General features: G+C 46.3%; 1 protein-coding gene across 1 annotated transcript in view; it reads left to right on the top strand.

Annotated features, from left to right (window-relative positions):
- zbtb16a (zinc finger and BTB domain containing 16a) overlaps positions 1–27,500 on the top strand; it is a gene marked incomplete at its 3' end in the record, with an annotated part of 103,309 nt that overhangs the window by 55,392 nt on the left and 20,417 nt on the right. Inside the window, exon 3 of the mRNA XM_080013175.1 lies at positions 3,788–3,874. Within this exon, the coding sequence (XP_079869301.1) occupies positions 3,788–3,874 (87 nt within the window). The remainder of the gene's footprint in view (positions 1–3,787; positions 3,875–27,500) is intronic.

Genomic DNA, 27,500 nt, shown 5'->3' with positions numbered 1-27,500 from the left:
TGTGTGTGTGTGTGTGTGTGTGTGTGTGTGTGTGTGTGTGTGTGTGTGTGTGTGTGTGTGTGTGTGTGTGTGTGCGCGCGCCTGCCTGCGTGTCTGAACCGCCTCATCTGCTCTCCACTTCGCCATCTCTCTGTTGCTCTCTCTCTCTCTTGCTCTCTCCCTTATCACTCTGTGATCTCAGGCTGTGTTCTCATTCCTTCGGGTTTGTTCGGTTTGGTTTTTCAACCCCCGACCAATAAATAAATAAATAAATAAATAAAAAAACATAGATAAATACAACGTCTACGAATGGGGGCGTTTGTCTGCGATTTTCCCACAATGCACTGCTCCTGGAAACTAGCCACCCCCTTCAGTCGAAAGCACTTTTGACTGAATGGTATGACACTTTATATTAAAATGCGCAGTTTATAGTTAATATTGCATCAATAATCAATTGTTTTCCCTGTCGCCCGAATAAGTGCACACTAAAATTGGGCTTTTTTGTAATCAGCAGATAGTCATTGAGATTTTCTTCTGGTTCTAGGTCTTGAAAATGTGTGGCCAGTCCTTAGGTCTGGAGTGGGCACTGAAGTCGAGACAAGGGTCAACAATGAACTTTTTGATGCTTTTTGGCAACAGATCTATTCCACAGAAATATCAGCGCTGGCATCCAAAACTGACATAAATATTATTATACTTTTTGTGTCTCTCTCTCTCTCTCTCTCTTTCTTTTTTTTTCTCCCATTTCTTTTGAGGAGAGCTCTCGCAGTGAAGCCGAATTCATTGCCTCCACAAAAAACAAACGGGACTATTCTCTCACTGCGGAGGGAAAAAACGCTGCGAAAAAAACCAACAACAACATCTTCTATTGAATGAGATGAGGTTTTTGAATGGCCGCATTATGAGATCACATTGGAGGCCGAGAAGAGTGATGTGATGGTGTGTGTGTGTGTGTGTGTGTGTGTGTGTGTGTGTGTGTGTGTGTGTGTGTGTGTGTGTGTGTGTGTGTGTGTGTGTGTGTGTGTGTGTGTGTGTGTGTGTGTGTGTGTGTGTGGTGCTGACTGTCGGTCTTGTGAGGAATTTGGGTAACTACATTTGCTCCAGACTGTAGGTCTTTATGTTGTGTCTCCAGTGCCAAACAGTGAACCAAAACATTTGGTTAGAGAAACGAATGCTCACATATAGTACATGACCCCGTACAAGGCCCTGGGTTATACAGTATAAGGAGCCAAGTGCAATATTTATCACAACACCAAAATGTTGCCATTTGATGCATTGTACCAGATTTTGCTTCAGCTGGAATGCAAAATAGGGTGAGACAAATATACCATTTGCTGTAAACTTTGCTGACAGAAAGTACAACTCTCACAAGATGATGTGAGATACTGTATGTATTGAAAAAATGTTTAATGTACAACATGTAGAATGTAAACCAATTTTGCATTTTGCGAAACCTTTTGCTGCAGACTTCACGGACCTAAAGCGGGCCGAGTAACCGCGTTTGGGAACCTCTGCGCACCGACAATTGTGCAATATTTTCGAGGGAAGAATGGATCTGGGAAGTGAAACAGGAAGCAGCCACGGCGGCATGCGACACCCGACCGCACGCGCGCACGTGCATGCGTTTGCGCACACGCTGCAGAGCTGCAGTTGTGCAAGAATCAGTTGAGGGCCGGATGGAAGGAAGTGGACAGGGTGGTCCAAAAAATGATACTCAAATAAAAGGGCCACCATTCTGGAACAAATTGAACCCGAGTCAAAGCAAAATGAGTTCTCATTAGAAACTTCAGTAGGAAGTTGTTGCGGAAGTATCACTAGTTACTTTCAGGGCATTCAAATGTATTCACACTTCAGTTTGAAAATATGCTTCTTTGATCAAATCGACTAAAACCTGGAACATGCTTTTTGTAACCGATTATAAAGTACTCGTTCGACAATCATTCTCAAGTAGAAGAAAAATGTTTTTGCGAAGCGACTCAGAAAAGTGCAATTTTCTTCCAAAGTTGACCCGGGTGTGTCCCAGCAGCAGGAACCTGCCAGATCCACGGCAGCAATTGTCAATCGCTGTTTCCTAGAGTTCTGTCTCCACTCGCTGCGCACTCCCCCCGACAACAGCCTCCCGCCGTTATGGCAACGCTGCGCCCTCGCCTGCACCCTCCAGCCGGCCGTGGGGGCGTTTGGCCCGCAGACGATTTATGTTCCCGCGCCACTTAGCGGGTGCGTGCCCCGGCACTAAAAACTCCCATCCAAGGCTCATTTAGCACACGGCTCTTTGGTCCCCCTGGAAGGCTGGTTACGTCGCTGCCCTGCGGTGTCCTCGGCGCGGTGCATGTGGCTGGGCCTTCTTCTTGTGCCGGCGCTTGGATGAGCGGACGTGCAATGTGATTCGGCCAGAGTGGGCCTGGAATTGACGCAAGCGTTGATTCCCGCCGCAGTGAGGAGGGTGAGGCAGAGTGAACCCTCCCACGACCAGGTTGTCCTCTCATGCAACCGGGCGGCGACTGCGAATCCTCCTCTCCGGGTTTTGAGCCCCCACCCGACATGTGCCGTCCACCCTGAGGGGTCATCGTGTCCCTTTTCACCAACTCATCCGGCCATATGCTCGTCTCTGAGTCTGGCAGAGCTGTACAGCACGCTTTGTTCCTGCTGCAAAGCATCTCTTTGAGGTAACGCTGTGACAAAACAAACAACCCGAGCAATACCTCTGCAAACTCTATAGAGGAGTTTTTCAGCCCTGATCTAGGACGTGCCCGCATCATCAGAACACTCTTCTATTATTTATTTTTTTATTTTTTATTTTTTTTATTTTTTGCTGTGTTTTATTTTTGCATAACCCTGTTGCATAAGCACTCAACTGGCAAGCACACGGTGTCATGCCCAGGCCGCGTGCCAGTTCTCCTCCTGCTCGAGCTTATTACAGTACAGGCCGGTCCTTAATGTCGCTGAGGTTGCGGAACCAGCAAGTCTTTACCAGAACTTTTTTTTTTTTTTTTTAATCTTTTTTGTCATCTTCTTCCTGTTTTCATTGTCTCTCTCTCTCTCTCTCACTCTTCTTGCTGTGTGGGTGTGGGTGTGGGTGTGGGTGTGTGTGTGGGTGTGTGTGGTTGTGTGTGTGTGTGTGTGTGTGTGTGTGTGTGTGTGTGTGTGTGTGTGTGTGTGTGTGTGTGTGTGTGTGTGTGTGTGTGTGTGTGGTTGTTCTAATGTGAGCACATACAGATCTTTCCAAACCAGACCTTGATTTGTTCTTGGCACAGCAGTTGGAATTACAACACATTCTCGCAAACACACACGCATAATCTCCATCCAGATGTGTGTCTGTTTGTGTACAGTCGTGTTTACGCTCGCACATGCTGATGTGGGAGTGTACGTGCGTGTACTTGCGCGTACAATGCTCATTGCCAAGCCATAAAAAGTCATGGCCCGCACAATAGAAACTCTCCCACAACACTGTGCCCGCCTTTCGCAGCTTGAAAATGTGTAGCGGGACGGCTTTATAAACACATTATTTAATTCAGGTATAAGTTCTTCGATGTGCAAAAAACAACCTTTTGAAAACCACTGACTTGTTTGTTGAGATATAAGAGGTTTGGCTTCAGCACTTGGCCGTAAAGGGCGGCCACTCTGTTTGGACCGAGCGCTCATGTGGATATACTGTACAACAGCGCAGCGTTTACATAACACGTCTTGGCTTGTTAGGGGTGTGTGTGTGTGTGTGTGTGTGTGTGTGTGTGTGTGTGTGTGTGTGTGTGTGTGTGTGCTATCATTGTGCGTATTAAGAAAAAGTGTCTGCCCTGTTGTTCTCCTCTAGCTGGTGAGAAGGCCATCATGTGTGACCAGTGCGGCGCCCAGTTCCAGACGGAGGAATCCCTGGATGCTCATCGGCAGATCCACACCGGTAAGAAAGTGCAAAACACACACACACACACACACACACACACACACACACACACACACACACACACACACACACACACACACACACACAGTGTACAGGGTTGAGCAAGTTTGGCCTCTGAAGAAGGCTTGCACAATGATTTGTATCCATTTTCATGAGTCCTCTTTCTTATGATCGACACATAAATTGTAACCTATATAATTTATACATAAATATATGAATCACAGACCTTCAAGATGAGTGAAAGGAAATCGGATTGAAAAAGACAAAAGTAAATGTCAGCTTGGATTAAAGTGCCAGTCAAAGATTTCCGTTTCGTTGTTTTTGACGGCACCTATGGCGGTAGTTGAATTGCAGGTGTGTTCCAAACGGTGTCGCCTGTGTGACGACAGTCAGTCGCCGACGTCTGAGCGTCAAATGAGTTTCTTCTTTGGATTTGCACTTGTGTTTTGGAAGTTTCATCGCCAGGAGTCCTCGATGTTGCCTGCGTTTGCTCGCCAGCAGAGGGCGCCGTCCCGTCGGCCGAGGTGTTTTTGTTTCGGCCGGCCGGGGGCGCACCCCCGCCCCCGCCGGGGCTCACGTTAGCGACGCCCCTCCGCGGGTTTCGCCTGGAGAAACCTTGCTACGACTTTTACTTCCTCGAGATAGTCAAGTTCGTCGAGGGGCGGGGGAGTCGACGAAGAGTGAGTCTGTTGCGCTGCGTCTCCTCTCTCTGGTCGACCATGGAAAACGCGTCACTAACTGTGTTTAGTGATTTTTTTACCTGCGACTGTCGCCGCGGCACCCGGTTTTTAATACTCAGAATACTGCAAATGCAAGGCTTTCATCAGTGGGCGGTAGGCTCAGAAACCTTTGTGTTACCTCATTCGGTGATAAATGGCGACTTAACCGTCATTTTTTTTATATGAAAAATCTTTGAGATTGTCGCTTTGACATCCAAGGTGTGTTCTTGTTGGCTCCACTTCAACCGTGCCATTAAAGAAAAGCCCAAGATGGTCTCATTTTTTTTGGCCAAACCTGAAGAAGCAGGGTACGGGTAAAGATGCCTGTTTGCCGTTCGGGGAGCTTCGGCTCATTGATAAAGAGTCCAGGCGTCCGAGGGACTCTGGACCTTGTCGTGAGACATAAGCTCCAATCAGTACGTGAGATGGTAGCGTCTCCGTCGAGCGTGTCGCTTTCTTCAAACAAACGATGGAAGAGCGGCCGTCTGGATTGGAGATGAGGTTATTAAATGAACAAGATCGCAGTGTGGTAATTGCCGCCATTCGGCCCTTTTTCCACTCTAATAAAGGAACAAGTGCAACGATTCACAGATTTAACCATAAGTCGATCGGTCTTGCGGGACAGCCGCTTCCATATTTGATACGGTGGATATTGGGATATTTATATGAGAGCATTAACTGAACTGGGTTGAGCGCCGCCCCCCACCCCTCCAGCTCCAGATGTTTCGGGAGCGTTTGGACGGACAGAAAGCGTCGTCTCGGATGAGCTTTACTGGAACCTTTCAATCGACGCCAGCCGCACGGTCATTAATTAAGAAGCGGACTTGGCAGACTTAGAGTTGTTTGCGATGATGATGAGAACACAGCCGCGCGCTGAGGGCGACGGGCGCCAAGATGGAAACGGGGAGAGGAGGCCCAAATCCTCCCCATTTGCAGCAGATGTGTACCGGTCCAGATAAAGGGAGTAAACAATCAGACTGAAAAACCTGTGTGGTCAATGTCTTCAATTTTTATTTATATTTTTTTATTTATATTTATATTTTCTATATATATTTTTTCAATATATTTTTTTATATTTTTTTTCTCGCGTGTGTTGGGTGTGGTTGTCTGATGTCAGACATGCACGCATTAATTGCACAGAAATGCATATATTCACGACAAGAGTTTCAATATAATAACTCCAAGAGCTACGACAAGAAAGATGTGATAACTGCAAGAAATAAATACATTGTAAAAAGTTCTTGATACAAGTGTAATCCCGTTACTGTGGTGCAGCATTTAAGAGCATTTAATTCGTTTTTCTACTTGTGAATATTGTAAGCTTCGGCGCCACCAGTGACCTACACACGCGCACGCACACACACTCAGGCGCTCGGTCTGGTGCAGCGTGCCTGCACCCCTCCTCAGGAACAGGGAGAAGGGGTTAAACAGGGCTAATGATCCAGCAGTCATAACAGCGGGGGAAAAGAAAAAATGGCGAGCTCTAAATATAGCACAAAACTCTAGTCTGGGTCTGGAGCCGGAGGGGCCGGCGGGGGTCTTCCTACCAGGCAACAGTAGCGTCTGCAAAAAAAAAGAAAATCTCTAAAGATTTGCCCCCCCCCCCCACTTCTATCAATCTTTCTTTGATTTTCTTTCTAGTTTTTTTTTTCCTGTCTATTTAATGCTTTGTTTACGTACGAGCCGAACTTCTGCGGCTTCCTTTACCCGTCGCAGAGGTAAAGCGGTATAAACAGAGGTACTGTACGTGTTACTGTAAGAACAAGTCACTGTATTGCTGAGAGGGAGAGAGGGAGAGAGAGAGAGAGAGAGAGCGTGAGAGAGAGAGAACAAAAGCAAGATTCTATCTCTCTGGCTCGCCCCTCTTGGCAGTGGGGGCCTAATGTTATCTGATGACAATATTTGGCCCCACGACACTACTTTCTGGGACGAAGCGGCCTCGTGCTCCCTTTGAACAGCCGCTATTGTGACACATCCCCACACACACACACACACACACACTCCCCAGCAGCTCACTCTCTCACACACACACACACACACACACACACACACACACACACACACACACACACACACACACACACACACACACACACACACACACACACACACACACACACACACACACACACACACACACACACACACACACACACACACACACACACACACACACACACACACACACACACACTCGCTCTCACTCTCGCTCGCTCGCTCTCTCTCTGCTCTCTCTCTCTGTTTCTCTCTCTCTTCCTCCCTTCACCTGCCTTTTAAACGGAGCAGACTTAGTTATAAGTCGGTGCTCGAAGTGGGCCGGTACATCAGACACTTCTACTTTTTTACTGTTTGGCGTACTGTGAGTAAGGGGAGTACCAGCACTTTTTTTCTTTTTTTTTGTTATATAGGTATATTTCTCCTCCTCTTTGTAAATATCAAAATGTGAAATATAATTTATACTCCTAAAGATAATGCAGTTGGTAGATAAGGTCAGTCTCTCGGAGGTTGTTTTTTCTGTTTTGTGTGTTTTGTAGTCAGTGGGAACACAGCGTGACTCCAGCAGGCCACAAAGTAAACACTTTCTTTTCTCAAGCCAGAAATAGTTTGGCTGCAACGAGAGAGAGAGAGAGAGAGAGCGAGAACGAGCAGTCTGGCAGGCAAGTGCGTAAGTGTGTATGGGAGAGAGAAAAAGAAGCAGATAAAGAGATGAGGTGAGAACAACACGGCCATGTTACGACGGCAAAAGTATCTTTCTTTGTCTCCCTCTTTCTCCCTGTCTGCCTTTATTTCCTCTGCTATCACTCCCCTCTTTCATGGGGCTGATGATGCCTTTCCTTATTTTCTGTCATATATATATAATGTTACAGTGTCGGGTGTTCATATTCGACATGGCCAAAGTATCATGTGCTCCATCTGATCCGCTGTGCGTTTCGTGACAACAAAACCAATGAAAATAGTTTGTTTTTATTGTAGATGTACTTAATTATTTTATTTTTTACGACGTTTCCAGGACATAAAAAATCCCCGCGGCCGAGACTGGCGGTGCCCGTGTCTCCCACAAGCCTGGAGCACAGCAACGAAAGTCGAATAAGCTTTTAAATGGGGCCTTGTAGATCGAACATGAGTGAAGAGTCGGCAACTGGGTTGCTTATTTCTCGCCTCAAATTTGTTGAGAAACGGATTTTAGTTTTCGGATAAGGTGAAGTCAGTGAAAGTTGGAGCTTGAATAAAACGGAGCCGGGGGGAAAAAGCTGAAACCCCATTGGCTCAGAACTAGGGGCTTGGCTGCTCGTGTACAATTAAAGCTACACACAATGAAACAGCCCATTTTGGAGCACTGGTACAAGAGGCATGTCACAATGGCTCGAATGCATAATCAGAGTTGTATTTTCAGAAACAAAAAACTTTCAAAACATGTATTTGGGACCTCAGAGACCTATATGAACATGTGTAAAAAGGAGCATAATCGATCCCCCTTTAACGAATCAGGGTTGGGGTTTTTTTTTGGGGGTTTTTTTGCCTTCGTTTTAAAACATCATTCCACACAATCAACAATAAAACCACACACATATGAAACGCGTGCACGCACGGCGGCACACACGCATCCTGTCAGGTCCCGGAGGGAAACGGGGGCTGCGTGGGCGCCACGCGGAGGTCACGTCAAAAGTGCCAATTGCCTCAATCAGCCTAAGCCAGCGCCGCATCTGCTTAGCATTTAGTTAATTGTGATGTCATTAAGTTGTCAGTGGGCATTAGGTTGGTGATAAGCAAAGCAAGTACCCCCACTCCCGTCCAGGAACACACGTGCAGCGGAAACTCTTGGCAGACGCATTACAAAATTGCAAGAGAGGTGTGTGTGTGTGTGTGTGTGTGTGTGTGTGTGTGTGTGTGTGTGTGTGTGTGTGTGTGTGTGTGTGTGTGTGTGTGTGTGTGTGTGTGTGTGTGTGTGTGTGTGTGTGTGTGCACATAATTTTATTTGAATGTTATATTTCTTAATTTTCTGCTCATGCCTTTCAGCCTGCTTTTGAAGGTCAGCTGCATCTTAATTTTGTGATTCTGAGAAGAAAAAAAAGCCCCCAACCCCCGCCATCCTCAGCATCTGGTGTGCCAACACGTATATTAGGATCGGGTCCTCGCTCCGTGTTGGCATATTACAGCGACCGATCCATAAGGGTGTCTGCATGTTCGCCCCCATCTGTCTGCTCTGCTCTGGTCTACTAGTCTGGTCTGGTCTGAGTGTTGGAATCCCTTAATGTAATGAAAGAAATAGGTAGCAGATAAGCAGCAAATAAACAGATAGCAAATGGGGACGATGGCATCGGTTTCTTACATATAAACTCAATACAATATAAATACAACTGTAGAGGCATTGATCTATCAATCAATCAATCAATAGATCTTTATTTATATAATGTATTTTGTACATTAGAATGCAATCTGATGTGATTTACGTTAAAGAGATGTAAAAAGAGAAATGACAAATTATATAAAATGTAAAGTTGTGCGGTGAAATCTTCATCACTCCACAAAACTTTCAAAACGAGAATTGAAATCCTGCGCAATCATTATGCTCACTTGTCGATTGTGTGCTCGCCGATACGACAACATCAGTTTTATTATCACACGAAACCGCAAAACCTGCCCATATGTGGTCGGGCACCCGTTGTACGGAGAATTTCCTTAATCTGATGTTTCATTACTAAAGCCAGATGAATTGTATCGCTGTTGTCTCAGCCGCCCGAAGCGGCGAGGGTGAGAGACTAGTTTAATTTCACTGTGTGTGTGTGTGTGTGTGTGTGTGTGTGTGTGTGTGTGTGTGTGTGTGTGTGTGTGTGTGTGTGTGTGTGTGTGTGTGTGTGTGTGTGTGTGTGTGTGTGTGTGTGTGTGTGTGTGTGTGTGTGTGTGTGTGTGTGCGCGCGCGCCTCTCTCCAACCCTCAGTCTACAATCGAAAGAAATCTGTTTGGTTAAGAAGGCGCTCGGTTCAGTTTTGCTTCTTCTTTAAACATGAAACTTTTCATTGAACATGAACCTGTTTCACCCTAGGAGTGCTTCCCAAGGCATGGGTGTCAAGCTTCACCTTGTCTGGCTGGCATATTAACAGTGACATATTGTCGCCCCGTGAATAGATTAGTGATGCAATTAGCTTCTCGGATTTTTTGCTGCATGTACGGTTGACTGAAACAGACACAACAGTGTGTGTGTGTGTGTGTGTGTGTGTGTGTGTGTGTGTGTGTGTGTGTGTGTGTGTGTGTGTGTGTGTGTGTGTGTGTGTGTGTGTGTGGAGTTGCACGCTCTGTTTCCAAACACTGGAACACTGGATCCTGCTTTTGTTGTGGAAGGTGTATGTGCTTCACAAACGTCCTTGCAACATTCTCCTCAAATCAGAAAGAAAGATGTTATGGGCATTCTCCTTTCAGAGCGGAGAGCATCAAAACCCAGCTTTTGTTGTGAGAGTTACTGATGTCACTTAAACAAATCGTAAAGAAAACTGAAGACGTATTTTATCGAAGCCAGCTGGAAAAAAAAAAAAGCCCCCTCCCCCCCCCAAAAAGATCTATTCTTGACTTGCAGGATTTTCTGGCGTTTGAAAAAAACGTCAAGAAAAAGATATCAACAAAACAATCTCAGCATGTAAGTTCACTTCTTGTTATAGGTGTCTGGATTGTTATTTTGAAACTCATTTTCCCATAAAAAAAAGTAGTAAGGCTGTAGATAAGATATGTAGATGTTAAAATGTATATAGCTGGGGATGTGGTTTCCTTGATTGACAGGTCTCATTCCCAAGGTGGGTGTGTCTCTTCCTTCCTCCGACCATCTGATGGTTTCACCCACCCCTCCCAATCTCACCACATGAAGACTCCGCCCAGCTGCCCAAATCTATAAAGCTCTGCCTCCGTCCTGCCAAGATGGCAGCGAGCGTAAAGCCAAACTCGAGACTTCAAATCCTCACTCCCCATGAACCAATGGGTCATGAGACAAGAGTACAAGTTGCGCGAAAGTGCTAAGTGGCGCTAAATGAAACAATCACTGTGTGTGTGTGTGTGTGTGTGTGTGTGTGTGTGTGTGTGTGTGTGTGTGTGTGTGTGTGTGTGTGTGTGTGTGTGTGTGTGTGTGTGTGTGTGTGTGTGTGTGTGTGTGTGTGTGTGGGGCATGTACTGTAAAGCGCTTTGAATAGTCGCAAGACTCGAAAAGCACTATATAAATGCAGTCCATTCACTATTTACCATTCTTCTGCTACTCCCTGCCATTTATTTACTTGACTCCTTTTCCTCTCTGGGAACATGTTTTTTCTTCCTCCTCAGATAACATCTAAATGAGTTTTCCAGGCAGGCGGAAGATGCTCGGTTGGTTTGATGGATATACCTGGTGGGGGGGTGGGGGCGGGTGGGCATAGTTGGGGTCGTGGTGTTGATGGCACGCGGCATTGTGTGCGTTTCGGCATGCGGTTGTGGTGTTCAGCACCGAGGTTTGTCCGTGTGACCCAGACGCAGCGCAGACACCTATAGCAGCTGGTGGAGCGTCATTATGTCGGATGGCGCTTCGGGTGTAGCAGTCGGCCTCTACGGTATCATTTCCTACTAAATGACTGAACAAGCCGAGGGATGTTCGGCACGTTGAGCTGCATGGTGACGTGCCAGACGTAACCAATTTGGAATTGTGCATCGGCGTGACATGGAGCAACATTGACCATCGCCGATATTACCCAATCTCCGGGCCCTTACAGGCGCACACAATGGGAGACCCCGAGATGACAGGTCGAGGAAAGCTATTATTCCTTTTAAAACGGACGGGCGGACGACGGGTGTCTGGTGGCAAATTGGGACGTCTGAGGTGAGCCGGCGATGGGTTTGGCCGACCCCAGGCTTTGCGGATCAGTGTGTGAGCCGAGGAAAGCAGTTGCACACATCCTGGGAGAGACATATTAAGTGTTGTGGTGTGGGGAGTGTGTGTTCCGAGGGGGAAAGTGTGTGTGTGTGTGTGTGTGTGTGTGTGTGTGTGTGTGTGTGTGTGTGTGTGTGTGTGTGTGTGTGTGTGTGTGTGTGTGTGTGTGTGTGTGTGGTGTTGGATTATAGACTCCCAGAGGGCTCTGCAATTCACGGGGCCATAAAATAGAAAGACAGCGGGGCAGCGCTGCAAATCTGGCCGGCCAATATTATCCTCGGCCGGCCCCCTTGTTCTCTTTTCCTGTGACACCCCCCCTCCCCAATCCGGACCCCGACGTCACAATGCAGGGCCCCGGCGAGAAGATCCCCTCATCGGACGGGTTATGCTCCCCCAGGTCCCACTGTTCCCCCAACCCATGAGACGAATCGGAGAGAGAGAGAGAGAAAGGCGAGAGAGAGAAAATACATCACAGAGGAAATCTGCGATTATCCTTTGAAGATCCGGGGAATAGAAAGTATTTTTCTGCCTTTTTTTTTTTTTTCTTCAGATATCCTTGTTGCACCTTAACCTCGCCCTGGCAAGCCCTTTGTGTGGAAAGGATTCTACCGACGAGAGAGAATAACTTGAACAGTCAGAGAGAGAGCGGGAGGGAGACAGGACATGGAACACTGGCCCCCGCGTAAACAATGGGCAAGGCTCTTTTGTCCACAGTTGTTATTTGAAGTAAATCTCCCTCCATAATGAGATTGTGGAGCTGTTTGCGGACATCTTGTGGAGAGCGCCTCAATGTGTGTGTGGGGGGGGGGGGGTGGAAACCTTTTAATTTACAGTGCAAATACCCTTCGATTGGCGGGGGGCGGGGCTCGGGAGGAGGGAGGCGAAGGGGAGAGGGGCGGCGAGGGGCGAGGTGTTTTATTCCCTTCCCCGTATTCCTTTTGCGCCCGTCGCTGGAAGGCGGGGGGAAGAGGTTCGAGCACCTCCACTGTGTAGCTTAATTGTGAAGCAAGGAGATTAGTACCAGCACTTCCAACCTTTCACCCCCCCCCCCCTCCACCCAACCCCAACACCAAACAAAGGAGCCATCAGATCCGGTTGCCTAGTGACAATTTTTTCATTTATTTATATATATTTTTTGACAAAACCATGGGGGGAAAAAGCAAGACAAATTTTAGCCTTCGCCGGTTCCAGATTTCTTCGGCGAAGTGAGGGATCCGTGGAGATTTGCGTGAGGCATTTTATCTCCCTATCTGTCTCACTGCACCCTTAATGGCGCCGCGCAGGCCGCTAATGAAAATGGCCGTTCGTCCTCCAGCTAAGTCTGTCTCTCAGACGCGCATAAAAGTTAATGTACCCACGACAATGGCGTTCGGGCGGCCGTTTAGCCGCAGAGGAATGGCGCGTTCACTAGGTGGCGAGAGCAGCCGGGCGCAGGGAAATGTGCTCTTACGCGGCCCGCCACTCCATCAAGGGGCACTTAGCGGTGTCATATTGATTATGGGAGCTTAACCCCGCTGTCAATCGGCGATGGGGCTTTCTTTGGCAACGTTCCCGCAGACGGCAACAGTGTGGAGAGCACGGCAGCGTCTCGGCGGAGGGAGGGCGGTCTGTCAATTTGAAATGCCGGGCTGGTGCTCGCCGCCCTGTGAGTTGTTCCCCTTTCTCTCTGGTCCATTTAAAAAAATTAAAATTAAAATTAAATATATGTATTTTTTAAATTCTGCACCATTCTGGGAGGACTTTCTTTACTTCTTTCATTTTTTATGACCAGTTTTTGTCCTACCCATCCAGGTGGCCCCTGCGAGGACAGGGACTCCAATGGGAGCCATCACCCCCACCCCCACCCAGTGCAGGGACTTATCAGTTAATAGCAGGTTTCCCTCTGAGAGCAGATTGTTTTGATAGATGGTGCCCGGTCGTAGCTCCGCAACCAATCGCAAAGGAGAGGCACTCAGGCGCCTGAGATAAATCTGTCGTGGGAAATAAATAAACAATGCAAACAATTATTAATTACTTAATAGGCAGGAAGTAGTGTCACGAATAGAGGTACGCAATTACACCTCTCCTATATATACAGTATAATATTATATATGTATACGATATTACTTAACACTAATGGTCTGTGTAATTATAGAACGCACAGAACCAGGAGTGAAAAATGTGCATAAAATGTAAAAATAAAAAAGTTTAATTCAGATTTCCACGTGGGTAATTGCAGTATATGGTTTCTGTGGGCTGCTCCCGTGTGAAGTAACCCTGTACGTGGAGACGTGAGTATTTGCACAGGTGTGACTCAGCGGACGGGTCAGAAGTGCACCTGATTAGCTCGCATTCCTCGTCCAAATTGTCCACTTTTATGCCCCTGCGTTCAGACGCCGCTGTGACCCGGAATGCTTTGATCCCAGCCGCTAATGAGTTGAGCGTGCCTGCTCGTCCACACGTTCACTTTCCACCCCCCCCCCTCCCTTTTTTATTTTTATTTTTTATTTATCTTTTTGCAACTCCTTCCACATTATTCGGTCCATTTATTGATGCGAGATCGCACCCTGTCGAGGCAGAGCATCCAAGTAAACATCGCATCCTGCGCCGCCGCCGTCTGCGGAAAGGTATTTACTGCGAAGGACGCGTGCAACCCGCCGTAAAATAAAAAAAGAAAGAAAGAAAGGCGTAATGCACGTCCGCCAGAAGAGGATTGGCTTACGGAAAACTGCAACGTGACCGCATCGGTAATATAAATGCATTAAGGATTTCACTGACCTGAGCGAGAGAGGGACATTTATAAAAAGTCCTTGGTCCCTACAGTCCATAAGTGTTGTTGATACTACCACGGACACGGATGTATGCAGACATGGAAGATTCTGTTTGTTGACTCTCACGGAGTACTTTATGAGAGGACTGTGTATTTGAATATTTTCATGCTGTCTATTGTGTCTATAGTCCAATGTGAATAGTATATAGTTGATGCTATGAGGCCTCATTTAAAGGGCGGATTTAAACTCTAGAATCGGGAAAGAGGACAACGATTGATGCTGTGATCCTTTATCCCTTCTGGAATTTTGGCTTTTATTTTTAGTTGCACTCCTGGGTCAAGCCAATGCCCCCCCACCCCCAATTCCACTCCAGTGTGGAATGTCAGTGGGGATTGCCCTGTCCAGGACTGGTTTGGGGGGGTGGGGGGTGGGGTCAAGGTTTTTGGAAGTAGAGGAGCTTTCACCACTCACCCCTAACCCCCACCGCCCCACCCCACCACCCCCGGACTGACTCAGGTGTCACCTTACAGTGGGCAGTGGGGAGAAGACTAGGGGGGGGAGGGCGGGCGTTGACCACTGGGCTGTGGAGCGTGATTGATTAGGTGGTGTTGCAGGGGGACTGTGCGGGTGGGGCGGGCTTTAGGGGGTCGGGGGTCATCTCCTCTGCAAATCTGCTTCCCCTTTGTACAGTGGCCAGCGCCAGGGGGGCTCCCCCCGGCCCTCGCATCTCCCCCTCTCCCTCTCTCGCTCTCCTCTTCTTCTTTTGCCCTGGGAAAATGGGGGTGGGGCCGTGCAGCGGCGTCAATTGAACTTTTCTTTCTGTCTTTCTTGCTTTCTCCCCAAAAAAAGGAAATTCCTCCGGCCCCGGAGTTTAATAGACGTGCTCAGCGGCGAGTTACGATGCAGTTATAAAAAGAAAAGGAGGTGGGGTTGTTGGTTTGTTAAGGTTTTTCCCTCCCAATGTAAAACTAATGATAATGGCCATTTGAAGGAGCAACGCCACCCGACGGAATACTCAATTAAAACAACGCTACACACACACTTATACTGTACATTCAAGCGTCCACATAACACGCATCAATTCAAGCGGCTTCAATTGTGTGCATTGTATGTGGGAAAACAAAGAAGCTGAAAATTCCAAATACATACTGGTCACTGGTTTCGGTTAGGTTGAATGACCAGTTGCGGAGAAATCTGGTCCCCGACTAAACCCCCTTGCATATGAAGCAGGTGCGAGTGTGCTTGCTTGGGGGGATAACCCTGCAATTCCGAAAATGTGGCCCCAGTCCTTGGCCCTCCGTGGGGTGAGGTGGGGGGGCACTAATATTCTGTGGTCACAGGATCAGGCTTACACTTTAACTCCCCCCCCCCAACAACTACCACCATCACCACCACAACCAACACCAACCTGCACCCACCCTACCCTACCCCGAACCCCCACCCCTATCCTGGCTAAAGCCCAGGGGTCAGGTCAAAGGCCAGGAATCTTAAGCGGGGGGAATGAATAGGTGTGTGTGTGTGTGTGTGTGTGTGTGTGTGTGTGTGTGTGTGTGTGTGTGTGTGTGTGTGTGTGTGTGTGTGTGTGTGTGTGTGTGTGTGTGTGTGTGTGTGTGTGTGTGTCTGTGTGTTAGGCACTGAATTTTTTCAGTACCTAACAGCCCAAACGACGAGCACCAGCAGCCGCCTGAATCCCTGGACCTTGATTTTTTATTTTATGTTTTATTTTTTCGTAACATTTAGGAGGTGGTCATTCATTACAGAGAGTCTGGCTCAGAGAGGTAGGAGGCCGGGCCCCGTCCATCTACCCACCCTCCCTTCCGCCACACCACACCACTTCCCGGGCTCTGTCCGGGGAGATATACAGCCCGAAGAAAGAAGTGTGGAAGCAGGGAGGAAGCGCTAAAGATGGAGGAGAGACAGGGGTGGTTCAGATTAACAGGGCACTATAGATAGATACTAGTACCACGAGTTACGACGGGACTCTTAAACACAAACAACCACGCACACGCACACACACACACACTCACACACATATATATATATATATATATATATATATATATATATATATATATATATATATATATATAAAGTATGTGTGTATCTTCCTTTGCTCCATGGTCCAGTTCTGATGCTCACGTGCCCATTGTAGGTGCTTTTGCCGGTGGACAGGGCTCAGCATGAGCACTCTGACCGGTCTATTTGTGCTACAGTAGCTCTTCTATGTGATCGAACCAGACGGGCGAGCCTTCACTCCTCACGCACATCAATAAGCCCATGGGCGCCCTTGACCATGTCACCACTTCACCGGTTGTGCTTCCTTGGACCGCCTTTGGTAGGTACTGACCCCTGCATACCCGGAACACCCCACAAGACCTGCTTTGACACAGTCGTCCAGCCACCACAATTTGGTCCTTGTCGAAGTGGCTCAGATCCTTACGCTTGCCCATCTTTCCTGCTTCCATCACATCAGCTTGAAGAACTGACTGTTCACTTGCTGACTGATATATCCCAACGCCTGAAAGGTGCCATTGGGACGAGATGAGCGATGTTATTCACTTTACCTTTCAGTGTTTTAATGTTGTGGCTGATCAGTGTATATGCATGACTACATTTTAAATCACTGACTTTTTTTTTTTTCCTGGTCAAGTTTTTTCCCCCCTAGCCGTGGCTGCCTAAATGACCCCATGATGCGGCGTAACAAACTCCTGACCTTGTAAACTCCTTTCTAATCTCCATTCTCAGCCATTATCTGCCTTAACAGCGGACGGTGTGGCTGTAAAGTCTCACCATATAACGAATAAGGGGCTTTTTTTTTTTTCTTTTTCTGACTGGAGGCAACTCCTGTGAGCTGGGAGGTCATATGAGGGCCCCCCCGTCCATCCGTCCGGGGGGGGGGGGGGGGGGGGGGGGGGGGGCATGTTGCTGTCTCTCTCTCGCTCTCCCAGTCACGGTCCCTCAGAGGGCAAGAGGACGTGTTCTGGAGACGAAGGGGCTCCCCCTCCTGGAGGACGGCGGTAATTCACGCCGCAAATGGCCGTCTCTCACAGACATCAGCAGGGATGTGTGTCCCCACCCCACCCCACCCGACCCCACCCCCTGCTTATCTGTGTATTTTAGGCGGCTTCTCCTCTTCCTCTTCAGAGAGTTGAGGTTTAAAGATGAAGCCCCTTTCGGTCCAACGACGCGCCAGCCCCGGCATCGCCCTCACGCCAGACGAGAGCAATGTGTGGAAGGCATTTCTCATTGTCTTACCAGTGGGATATTTTTGTCATCAAAGGTATTCTAATTCTCAAATTAATTTGGAATAAAACTTTTTTTTGTTGTTTTTTAGGCATGCCCCCCCCCCCCCCCCCCTCAAATTTGGAGCGTTTGATTCCCACTGTTTAGGATTGTATATTCCTTATTTGCGGGAAAGCGAGCAGTTTGCAAGTTATTTTTGTAATTACAGGAGGCTTCAGGCTGCTGCCTGTGAACACAAGTTCTGCCGAGAGGATGATAGACGAGTGGATGCGCATCTAGTGGATGCGTTCGCTCTCTCTCTCTCTCTCTCTTTCTCTCCCCCTCGCTTTTCCTCGGAGATGTTTTGATCCTTGGTGAGTTTCTTTTTTTTTTTTTTTTTTTTTCTCCTCCTTTCAGCATTTTCCCTTTGATTTCCCACACAAAAGTGGAAAAACATGAAGCTCTTTGCTCTCGTCAGCCCGGGCAAACAACTACTTTGCGAATCCACTCAACAGCAACTACTGCCGTATTTAAAAAGGGGTACATTGATCAAAAGCACGGGTTTGGTATGAGGGAGTGTGTGTGTGTGGGGGGGGGTTATTTAAGTGGAGAAAAAACACAGAATAAAGGTGGTTAAGTCTTTCTGGGAGTGCTTGTCTGCATTCGACAGGGTTTCTCAGTATTTTGCCGCTCAAGGTTGAGCGTGGACGCCCTGATGCTTCACAGCTCAGGGCAAGTGTAAGGAGGTGTGGATTTGAGGGTTTTTTTTACATTTTATACGTGAACCCGTTTTTTTTTGGCACAAAAGCTGAATGGAAGACGCGGTACTTCAAGTGAGCCGTGACAACCCGTAGGAGAGACCATAATAAAGACTTTATGGAGAATCGTCTTCTTAAAAAAAAAAACCAAACAAAAAAAAAGTTCTGTTTTTCGTAATAAACTAGTTAAAGCTGTACTCTAGTTGTAGGAGTGTGTTTGGGCTGTGTGTCTGGTGTGGCTTGTCTGCTTGGTAGAAAGAGCTGCAGAGACCCAGAAATGCACACACACACACACACACACACACACACACACACACACACACACACACACACACACACACACACACACACACACACACAACAGCAACCTCCACCCACCCCAAAAAAATCAATTTCCTTTTTAATGGAATTAAGTGAGATTGGGGCACACCACTGTATTAGTTCTTCGAAAGCCCCCACCCACCCACCCACTTACCCTAGCCCAACACACGCACACACGCACACACACGCACACACACACACACACACACACACACACACACACACACACACACACACATACAGGTTCTGCGGTTTTCCCTGCGGCTTTTTTGATCACACAGCTGATCTATAAATAAAGGCTTCTCTTCCACCTCACAAAGGAGTCATCTGGGTTTCCTGCGCAGCTTTGGGCTCCAAGGTCACAGCCAAGGTCACAGTCGGCCAATGCAATGAACCACGAACCCCCCCCCCCCCCAGCACTTTCAAAGTGATATAAACACACGTATTTGCAGAACCATTTACCGCCTTTTTTTTAAGCTCAAACAAAGCTTCGTAATTAAAAATAAATCACGCTACGCTCCTACCTTTCCACATTTCAGAGTTTTATTGCAGCACGGGACAACTTAGGGGTCTATTTTTTTGAATTGCTGTCAATTGTCTTTCTGACATTATTATAATTGAACCGAGAAAAAGACGAGGCAAAAACCCAGACGACATGGCGTCGTCCTCCACATGGATGACACGGCGCTGGGTTGCTGCTGGTCGTGGGGATCTACGGAGCTCCAGAGCAGTTTAGGGAGACACAAAACCCCGGCGAAAACTTCCCAGTGTTTCTTTGACGTCTCCGACACCACATTCCCCACTGCACCCTCGGCCCGAACCAAAAATACTTATCCTGTGATCGTGCCAACAAAAGGCCTACACGGGGCCAGCCGAGAGGCACGCCATGCCCCGTTGTACTTAATGCCTTTAGTATTCTTAAGCAATTTCAATTTGCTCTGCCTTTCTTGATTTTTTTTTTTTTTTTTTACAGTTTGCACACACACCAGATAACCTCCCATCCCATCCCAACACACACACACACATACACACACACACACACACACATACACACACACACACACACACACACACACACGGACATGCATCCTAACTCTAGTATTTTAATCCCTTTTTTTCTTTTCTTTAAAATCCTTGTTCCTGTACACCCCTCCCTCCCTCCCTTCCTTCCTCCATCCATCCCTCCCGACATACACACACACACACACACACACACACACACACACACACACACACACACACACACACACACACACACACACTTCCATCCATTCACAAACCCTCCCCCTTTCCTTTGCTACTCATCCTTACTCACTCACCCTTCAAAACTAAACAAACACCCCTATCCTGCCTGGCTATCTTGTGTGTGTGTGTGTGTGTGTGTGTGTGTGTGTGTGTGTGTGTGTGTGTGTGTGTGTGTGTGTGTGTGTGTGTGTGTGTGTGTGTGTGTGTGTGTGTGTGTGTGTGTGTGTGTGGAATGCGAAATCAGAATCAGTTTATTCCACCAGGTTTTACATATACAAGACATTTGTCGTGGTTTGGTGTGTTTCACTACAGACGATTAGGGTAAAAAAAAAAAAAAAAAAAAGCTTTACAAAATGGAGAATAGAAAAAGTACAAGAAAATATATTTAAAAAAAATGTAATATATACAAATAGCTAAAAATTTCAAAACAGAAATTGTCTGATATATAAAAATATACAGAATATACAAAATGCATACAAACACATATGTTGTAAAATAAAGTCTACCTTTGGCATTATTATTAACTTTATAATTATTATGTGCAGGATTAGATGAAACCAAATTTAATGGTTGCACGTTGACAATGGTGCAATTTGAGCAGCAGCACATAATGTAACCAAAGAACAATGTTTCCGCTGAAAGTCACATTTTTAACCCTTTGAGCCACCCCACCCCTCCACCCGACCCCTACCCACCCTTTCCCTGGACATGAGCCATGCCGGACCCCCAGTTTGGGAAAACCGCTGTTCTAAGGATCCTGAGCGTGCTGTGACTAATGTGGGTTTGGTCATTCACCCACCCCTCACACACACACACACACACACACACACACACACACACACACACACACACACACACCCTCTGCCCCTTTCACATTGTCACCCCCCCCCCCACACTGTCCAGATGGCCACTGGGGGGGGGGGGTCGAATGGGAAAAGACAGAGAGATTTTGTATTCCTTTACCTCAGAAACTTGCAGCAGGGCACCTGCTTGTTGTGCGATAGAGAGAGGTTGGGGGGTGGGGGGGTGTGTGATGGACGGACCATTTGTGGCATAAAAAACACATTTTGTCATTCTATATACTAATGACGATGTTTATTGGCATACAGCAATTTTATACATTACTAAAAGGCCTTTCTGCGTCTGCTCTGTTTTAGGGTTTTTTGGTCCCAAATGGAACGAAGCATTTTACTCCGAAACACAGTGAAGACTTTAAAACAGTCTTAATAAAATAAATAAAATAATAAAAAAAAAAAAAGGTTTTGGGGAAGATGAATAATGTCCAGCAAGGAGATGACACACATAAGGAAAACACCCTCAGAGCCCTCACAAGGACAACTCGCCACCATCACATAAAACAAAGCAGACATCAAGGACGGGCACACACACACGCACACACACACACACACACACATACTTTAACCGGCCAGACAAGCCAGCAAGCCACGAAGGACGAGGAGAGGTGACATATCTGGCACCTGTTGAACTCTCTCTCTCTCTCTCCCACCAAATGTTTCTTTCCTTTTCATCTTTCCTGGTCTCAGCTTATTTTAGTGAAACTAGTGCGGTGCCCGTCCAAAACATGCCTGTTCGGAAGCGGGCTGCACTGCGGGCGTAGGTAACTCGGTCGCAGAGCCCCGAAGCCCCGAAGCCCCGCCCCGCCCCGCCGCTCGCTCACTGTTCGTTTGTTTATTCAAAGTTTGTTAATATTACACGTGTCGCGTGTCCAAATTGCACCAAATTGGACACTGCTCGGGTCCCCAGCGATGCACCACAAGCGCGAAGTAGATCGGCCGAACGGCTGTCGAGATAATCGAAGGACGTAGACTGAGAGAGATTGGACAGACAGAGTTTCCTTCCTTTCTAGTAAAATAAGACATGTAAGACATTTTCAGTATTTAAAAAAAAAAAAAAAAAAAATGTCTTGTGGATTGTGTTGTGAGACCTTTTTATTTATTGTTTTTTTATCATTTATACATTTAACACCTTTTTAAAGAAATAACATTTTTTTAAAGTACCATTTTCCAAACCCACTTGGCAGCTTTAGCTTGAGTGAAGCATGTTTTACAGCATATCCCTGTTTTTGTGCTTTGTTGACATGCACTATTGTCATTTTCTTTTGGCCAATCATTTTTTTTTATATACACAAAAAAAAAAAAAATGTTTTTCCGCGCCATGAGCTGAATGCAGTAGGTTCACTTCGGATTGAATTTGCTTGTTTGTTTGTGGCAAGAATGTCAGGTTTCCCTGTTAAGGAGCATAATGGGGTGGCAGACAAATCAGTGTGCAGTGTGTCAGTGTACAAGACAATCGAGCACTATATGAGGAAAAACCGAGTGTATAGGCACAAATATCTGGCCCGCGCACTTTGTCCTCCCGCTGAATTCTCCCATTTATTTCCATCGGTGTCTTGTGATAATGCATGTTTTTTTTTTTTTGTGCTGGAAAAGCATCTTTGTGCTCAACCTTGGGAGTGACGCATATGACTGCATTTGTGCACTTAGCCTAAAAGACACAAACAGTGTGTGCGTGCGTGCGTGCGTGCGTGCCGTCGACCGTCGCTCAATCACTGTTTTTCTAAATCCCTCGTTAAGCCCATTTCGCTTTGTGGAAAACGCGCTCTCGAGTGCCTATCCAAAATGAGTCAAACATTCTAATTAGCCAACGGAGTAAAACACTTCAGAGTCACTTAGTTTGTCAAGTGCTCGACGCTGTATGGGATTTTGCTTCTGATTTTGCCGGCGGGTTGCGGGGGGGGTCATATTCAAAACGCACACGGTGACGCGACGGCCGCATTGAACACAGTGAGAAGTTGGGGAAGTGAAATACAACGTTTTTGACATAAGTTTTTCCGTAGATCCCTCGGCTTATCCGAAGTACACCGCAGCTCCGAGTTGGCGGTTCGGCCGGGTCGGGTTGCCAGATGCGCTGTCGATGTGTTTCCCCCCCACGCAGGACTGGCTGGCCGTTGAGCTTAATTGTTAACCTTTATTCAGTGTTTCATTCGAGCCCAAACCCATTTCATGCAGTAAACGCAGTCGCCGGCACTTCATTAAAAGGTTTCGGGGGGGAAAAGGAACGATGCTCGCAGGGCGAGCGACTGTACATTTCTATAAGTTGATTGAAGTTGGCCTAACAAATAAAATTATTGGTTTGTAGGTTGCTTTTCGATAGTGTTGACCGTGACAAAAATATCTAATTATGCCTTTTAACATTCGAATACGCGCCGAGGAGTCTTTTCAAAAATCTGTTTATTCCGCCTGCAAGTTCATTTACATATACGAGGAATTTGTCCTGCTGAGGATTGGTGTGTTTCTCTACAAACAATTTAAAAAAGAGCTTAATCATGAGGAAAAATAAGATGATGAGATCAAAATAAAATTAAAATAGCCAAATAAAGAGAAATAGCCAGAAATACAGAACAGAATCAGTAAATTATGTTAATATATACAGAATATACAAAGTGCTTTTCTATGCACGGGATAAATGACTGGTATAGGTATGTCGGGTATAAAATAGTACTGTACTGTGCATACTCAATTATTACAGAGTCTATCTATTAATCTATTGCATTAATATAGCTTTCTGTTTTTCAGCGTTTTTTCATTTTGCATTTCTTTTAAAAGGAAGTGCCTATAACGCAGTTGTTCTCACCTGGTCCACCCCAAGGATCCACATTGGTCTTTTGTCATTAAGGCATGACCCAAAACAGACCCAAAACACTGAGCATTTCTAATTATTTCACAATATAAACAGTGCAGTTACCCACAATGCTTTTGTGCATGTTAAGGACCACGTATTCACACCACGGTGCACTCAAAATGGGCCTGCGAACCTGGTTTGGATCAGGACCGAATGAATCAATTGGGCTGTGGCAACATTAGAAAAATGCGGAGGTGTGTCTATGGGTTTGGTTGCTTGGTGTACGACCACGGCCGCAATGATAATTCGGTCAAATTCGGGAAGTAAACAAAGGAGAGCCCTCTTTGGTATGAATCTGCCGTATCTCATTCCCCAGCACTAATTCCAATTTAATTGCCAGTAGCCTGGAGCCTCCTCAATAGCAGTAACAAATGGCTTGATTCTGTAGACTTCATCAGGCTGCATTTTAAATGCGACACAGTAACCCGGCGCGAATGCCAATAAGGCCAGCGACTGGCTCCTCTGTTTACTAATTATCCTTTTTCTTACTGCGAGCCGCCCCGCACAAGTTGTCTGATTAAATCGGATTTGTTGGAATGGTTTGGGGATGGGGGGAGGTGGGGGTGGCGGGGGTGGCAGGGGTGGGGTGGGGGTGGAATGGGATGGGGATAGGGATGGAGACAGCAGGCAGGGTGAGATTGGATGGGCCAAGCTCGGCCTCTCCCTCTCTCTCTTTTTCTCTCTCTCTCGCTCTCCCTGTACTCCCTCACCTCCCTCCCAGTCATGTGAATGTAATAATGACGTTGTCGAAAACTGTTCGCTCTGAATATATATATATATACTTGTGTGTATGTATATATATATATATATATATATATATATATATATATATATATATTACACACAGATATACATGTGTGTGTGTGTGTGTGTGTGTGTGTGTTTGTGCATATATATATATATATATATATATATATATATATATATATATATATATATATATATATATTACACACACTGTATATACATATGTGTGTGTGATACTGTATATATGTCTGTATGTATATGGCTATATTGCTACTAATGTTAATGTTGAGAATGACATACTACATACGACAGAGGCATTGTATCATCCAGCCTACTGTACTTGAGTGTGTGACGCAAAGAAAAAATGGCCTCTCGGATGTTCTACTTTGTCGCGTGGCCGCTCCACTTCCTTCCAGTGTGTTGAGGGTTGATGACGACGGTGCAGAAAAACTTTTACTGGTGTCTTGTACTCAACAATGCATTGTGCGATACGCTTGTCAGCGGCGCATGCAGTGTTTGCATACTGATATCTCATTGGATGTATGTCCTACCGGTATTTTTTGCATACCATATGACTAGGGGTGTCACCATTCCAATTTGAAATCGAAAATCGGTCAAAATGAGCGTTTGATTTCGAACCTCGAAATCACAATCAGGTTCACGATTCTCCCCGTATTTTTGTGGGTAATGTTGTCTGACACGGTCGCCATATTGGGGCGGTCAAGATCCACCGGTAAACAAACGCGGTGTGTGCTGCAGGGTGTCTACTGCAGCCCGCTCGGCTCCAAACCGACTTTCATGAAGTTCGGTTCGGAGGTGGGAGAGCTGCGGTCGGCTCCGTGGAGGGTCCACTGCACTGCATCCCCTAATGCACACCGCACCCTCCCAGCAGGCACTAGGGCTGCAGGAACGAAATTCGAACAGAATCTGAATATTGTAAAAAAAATAACAATATAGTTCATCCAGTTTGTTGCCCAGTGAACACACGTGAGAACGAAATATTCCGGGTAACTGTGTGGAGTCTGCGCAGAATCTTAAATTATCACACAACACATGCACACACACACACACACACACACACACACACACACACGCTTTGGATGGTGGCTGGTGAAATGAGGCCTCTGCATTTAGCCCACCCTGGCTTGTCCTTCCTCTGGGGGGGCAGCCAGGAGCAGTGGGCAGCATTCATCGACGCGCCCGGGGACTTGGTACCAAGTGTCCATCGCTGGTCAGACGATGATGCGTGTGATCCTATAGATGTGGTGATGAAAGTGGGGAAATAAAACCAGCCATCACCGACGGAATGTCCTCTAGTGCAGAAGTTCCCAACCACCGGGTATTTGCCACCGCGCCTTGAGTACCCGGGATTTTTTCAGAAGCCATCTGCGATCTGCTCCACAGCAGAGCAGCAGCATGAAACGGAGTAAATTAAATACATCTAGAGTTTTTATTTGTTTTGTTTGGAGAAAAGAGCGCTCTGATCGGAGCTGCAGGTAGTAATTTGCCTTTTATTACTAGCCTCCCCCTCTGGCAAAAATAGCATCCGTTTCTCTCCGCTTATTTTGGTGAGTAACTTAAAAGTAGTGTCATAAGTAAGTTATTGTTTACTACTCTAAAGTCTAGTTTTGTTCAAGCTCTTAACTGTTTAGGTATGTTGTTTGGATATTCTCATATTTTTGTTATTATTTATCATTTTAAATATTCAAATCCAAGATACTTATTAAGACAATTTTCTCTTTACAAATCAAGACTCGGTAGTCTAACAAAGGCATAGCCGTCGGTGCTGAAATAAATCATTTTGAAATCCCAAATCGAATTGTGACCTTGAAATCCAAAGTCAAAACTAATCGTGAATTAGGAGAATCGTGACACATATGACCATACTATTGAATTTATTTTTTTTTTTTTCTGCCTCTGCATGTCTGACCTGATGTATGATACATCTCGTGGCATGACAATGTGGACCCACATTTTTTTGTAAATAGCTTTACAGTACATTAGCTGCTAAGGTATCGGGTGCTAATGTGGCGATCCGCTGCGCCCCTCTCGCTGTTGAGTCTGAGCGGGAAAGCCGCCGCAGCTATAAAGACCTCTTCTTGTCAACTAAATGGCCAGTTGGACTGCCATATGGCTGGGCTGACATTATCTCTGGGTAATTAATATGGCATCTCGCCTGGCATCTGGTGGCATTAATCTCGCTGGGAGCAGTTAATCTGACAATGTCAGCGCCGCTGCGGGCCCCTGCGCTGAGTTATCGCTGCCCGGAGTGTGAGTTGCCCACAGAACACACAGACAGGAAATGTAGAGGGGGGAAAAAAATAAATATATATATATATCCAAACCAATTGCAGCCACTCATCTGCTGTAGTGGAGTTGTTGTTTGTTGGTTTGTTTTTAACAGCAGATTGCCTTCTCTATCTGTTGCTGCTCCGTTTTGTTTGGTTGCCGTCTGCTGCTTGTTTCTGTGTCTGTCTGAAGGGAGACAGCGGCAGGATGCATCTCTCATCAACGTGGGGGTTTTTGCTAAAATGTACAATGGATGGTTTACTTGTTGTTATTATCATTATTATTATATTCATATTATTATTATTATTATTAGGTGGGAATGTGCTGATACCATATTTTCTTCTTCTGCTGTGCTCTTGTCCTCTTGCTGGTGCAGAATACCGACAGACAAATAGTTTTCAATCATATATATATATATATATATATTGATAAAATGTTTTTTTATCATTTTGCTGTGTTAAAACAGAATTAGAAAAAGGAAAAAAAGGGGAAGCTAATTTAATGTCACACTGCTATCTGGTTCTGGTATGGGAGCAATTTGAGCATAGTATCAGACCTGATATGTATTATTATTATTATTAATATAGTATGGGTACGGTCTAATTTCAGCTCTTAGAAAGACCAAATATCATTACGGAAAGACGGCAGTAAATGTGTCACTCCAGAAATTTAAATCAATTTCACCAAAAAAAACCACCTGAACTGTTTTTCCGACCTAGTTGGAAGCTGTTGTGGACGATGATGACAGAGGCTCGGGTTTGATTTTCCGTTCAATTCTGATGGTAGACCACACCATTTTGCCGTAGCCTTGAGTGCAGAGCAACTGAGCGCTGCGCCTCCCACCTCAACTGACTCGGAACGCCGGCAGAGGCTCCCGTCCGTGGTCTGGCCGATAAACAAAGTCAGAGATTGTGTTTTGCGACGCAGCCCTGCTGCCCGCGCCGCGCGCCGACACGAATATCACGTCAAGGGGAGCGGCCGCCGTCC

The sequence above is a fragment of the Zeus faber genome, assembly GCF_960531495.2.
Source record: "Zeus faber genome assembly, chromosome: 14".
NCBI classification, from domain to species: domain Eukaryota; kingdom Metazoa; phylum Chordata; class Actinopteri; order Zeiformes; family Zeidae; genus Zeus; species Zeus faber.
Note: the sequence above shows the minus strand (reverse complement) of the source record. Positions and strands in the feature narration are given on the sequence as shown.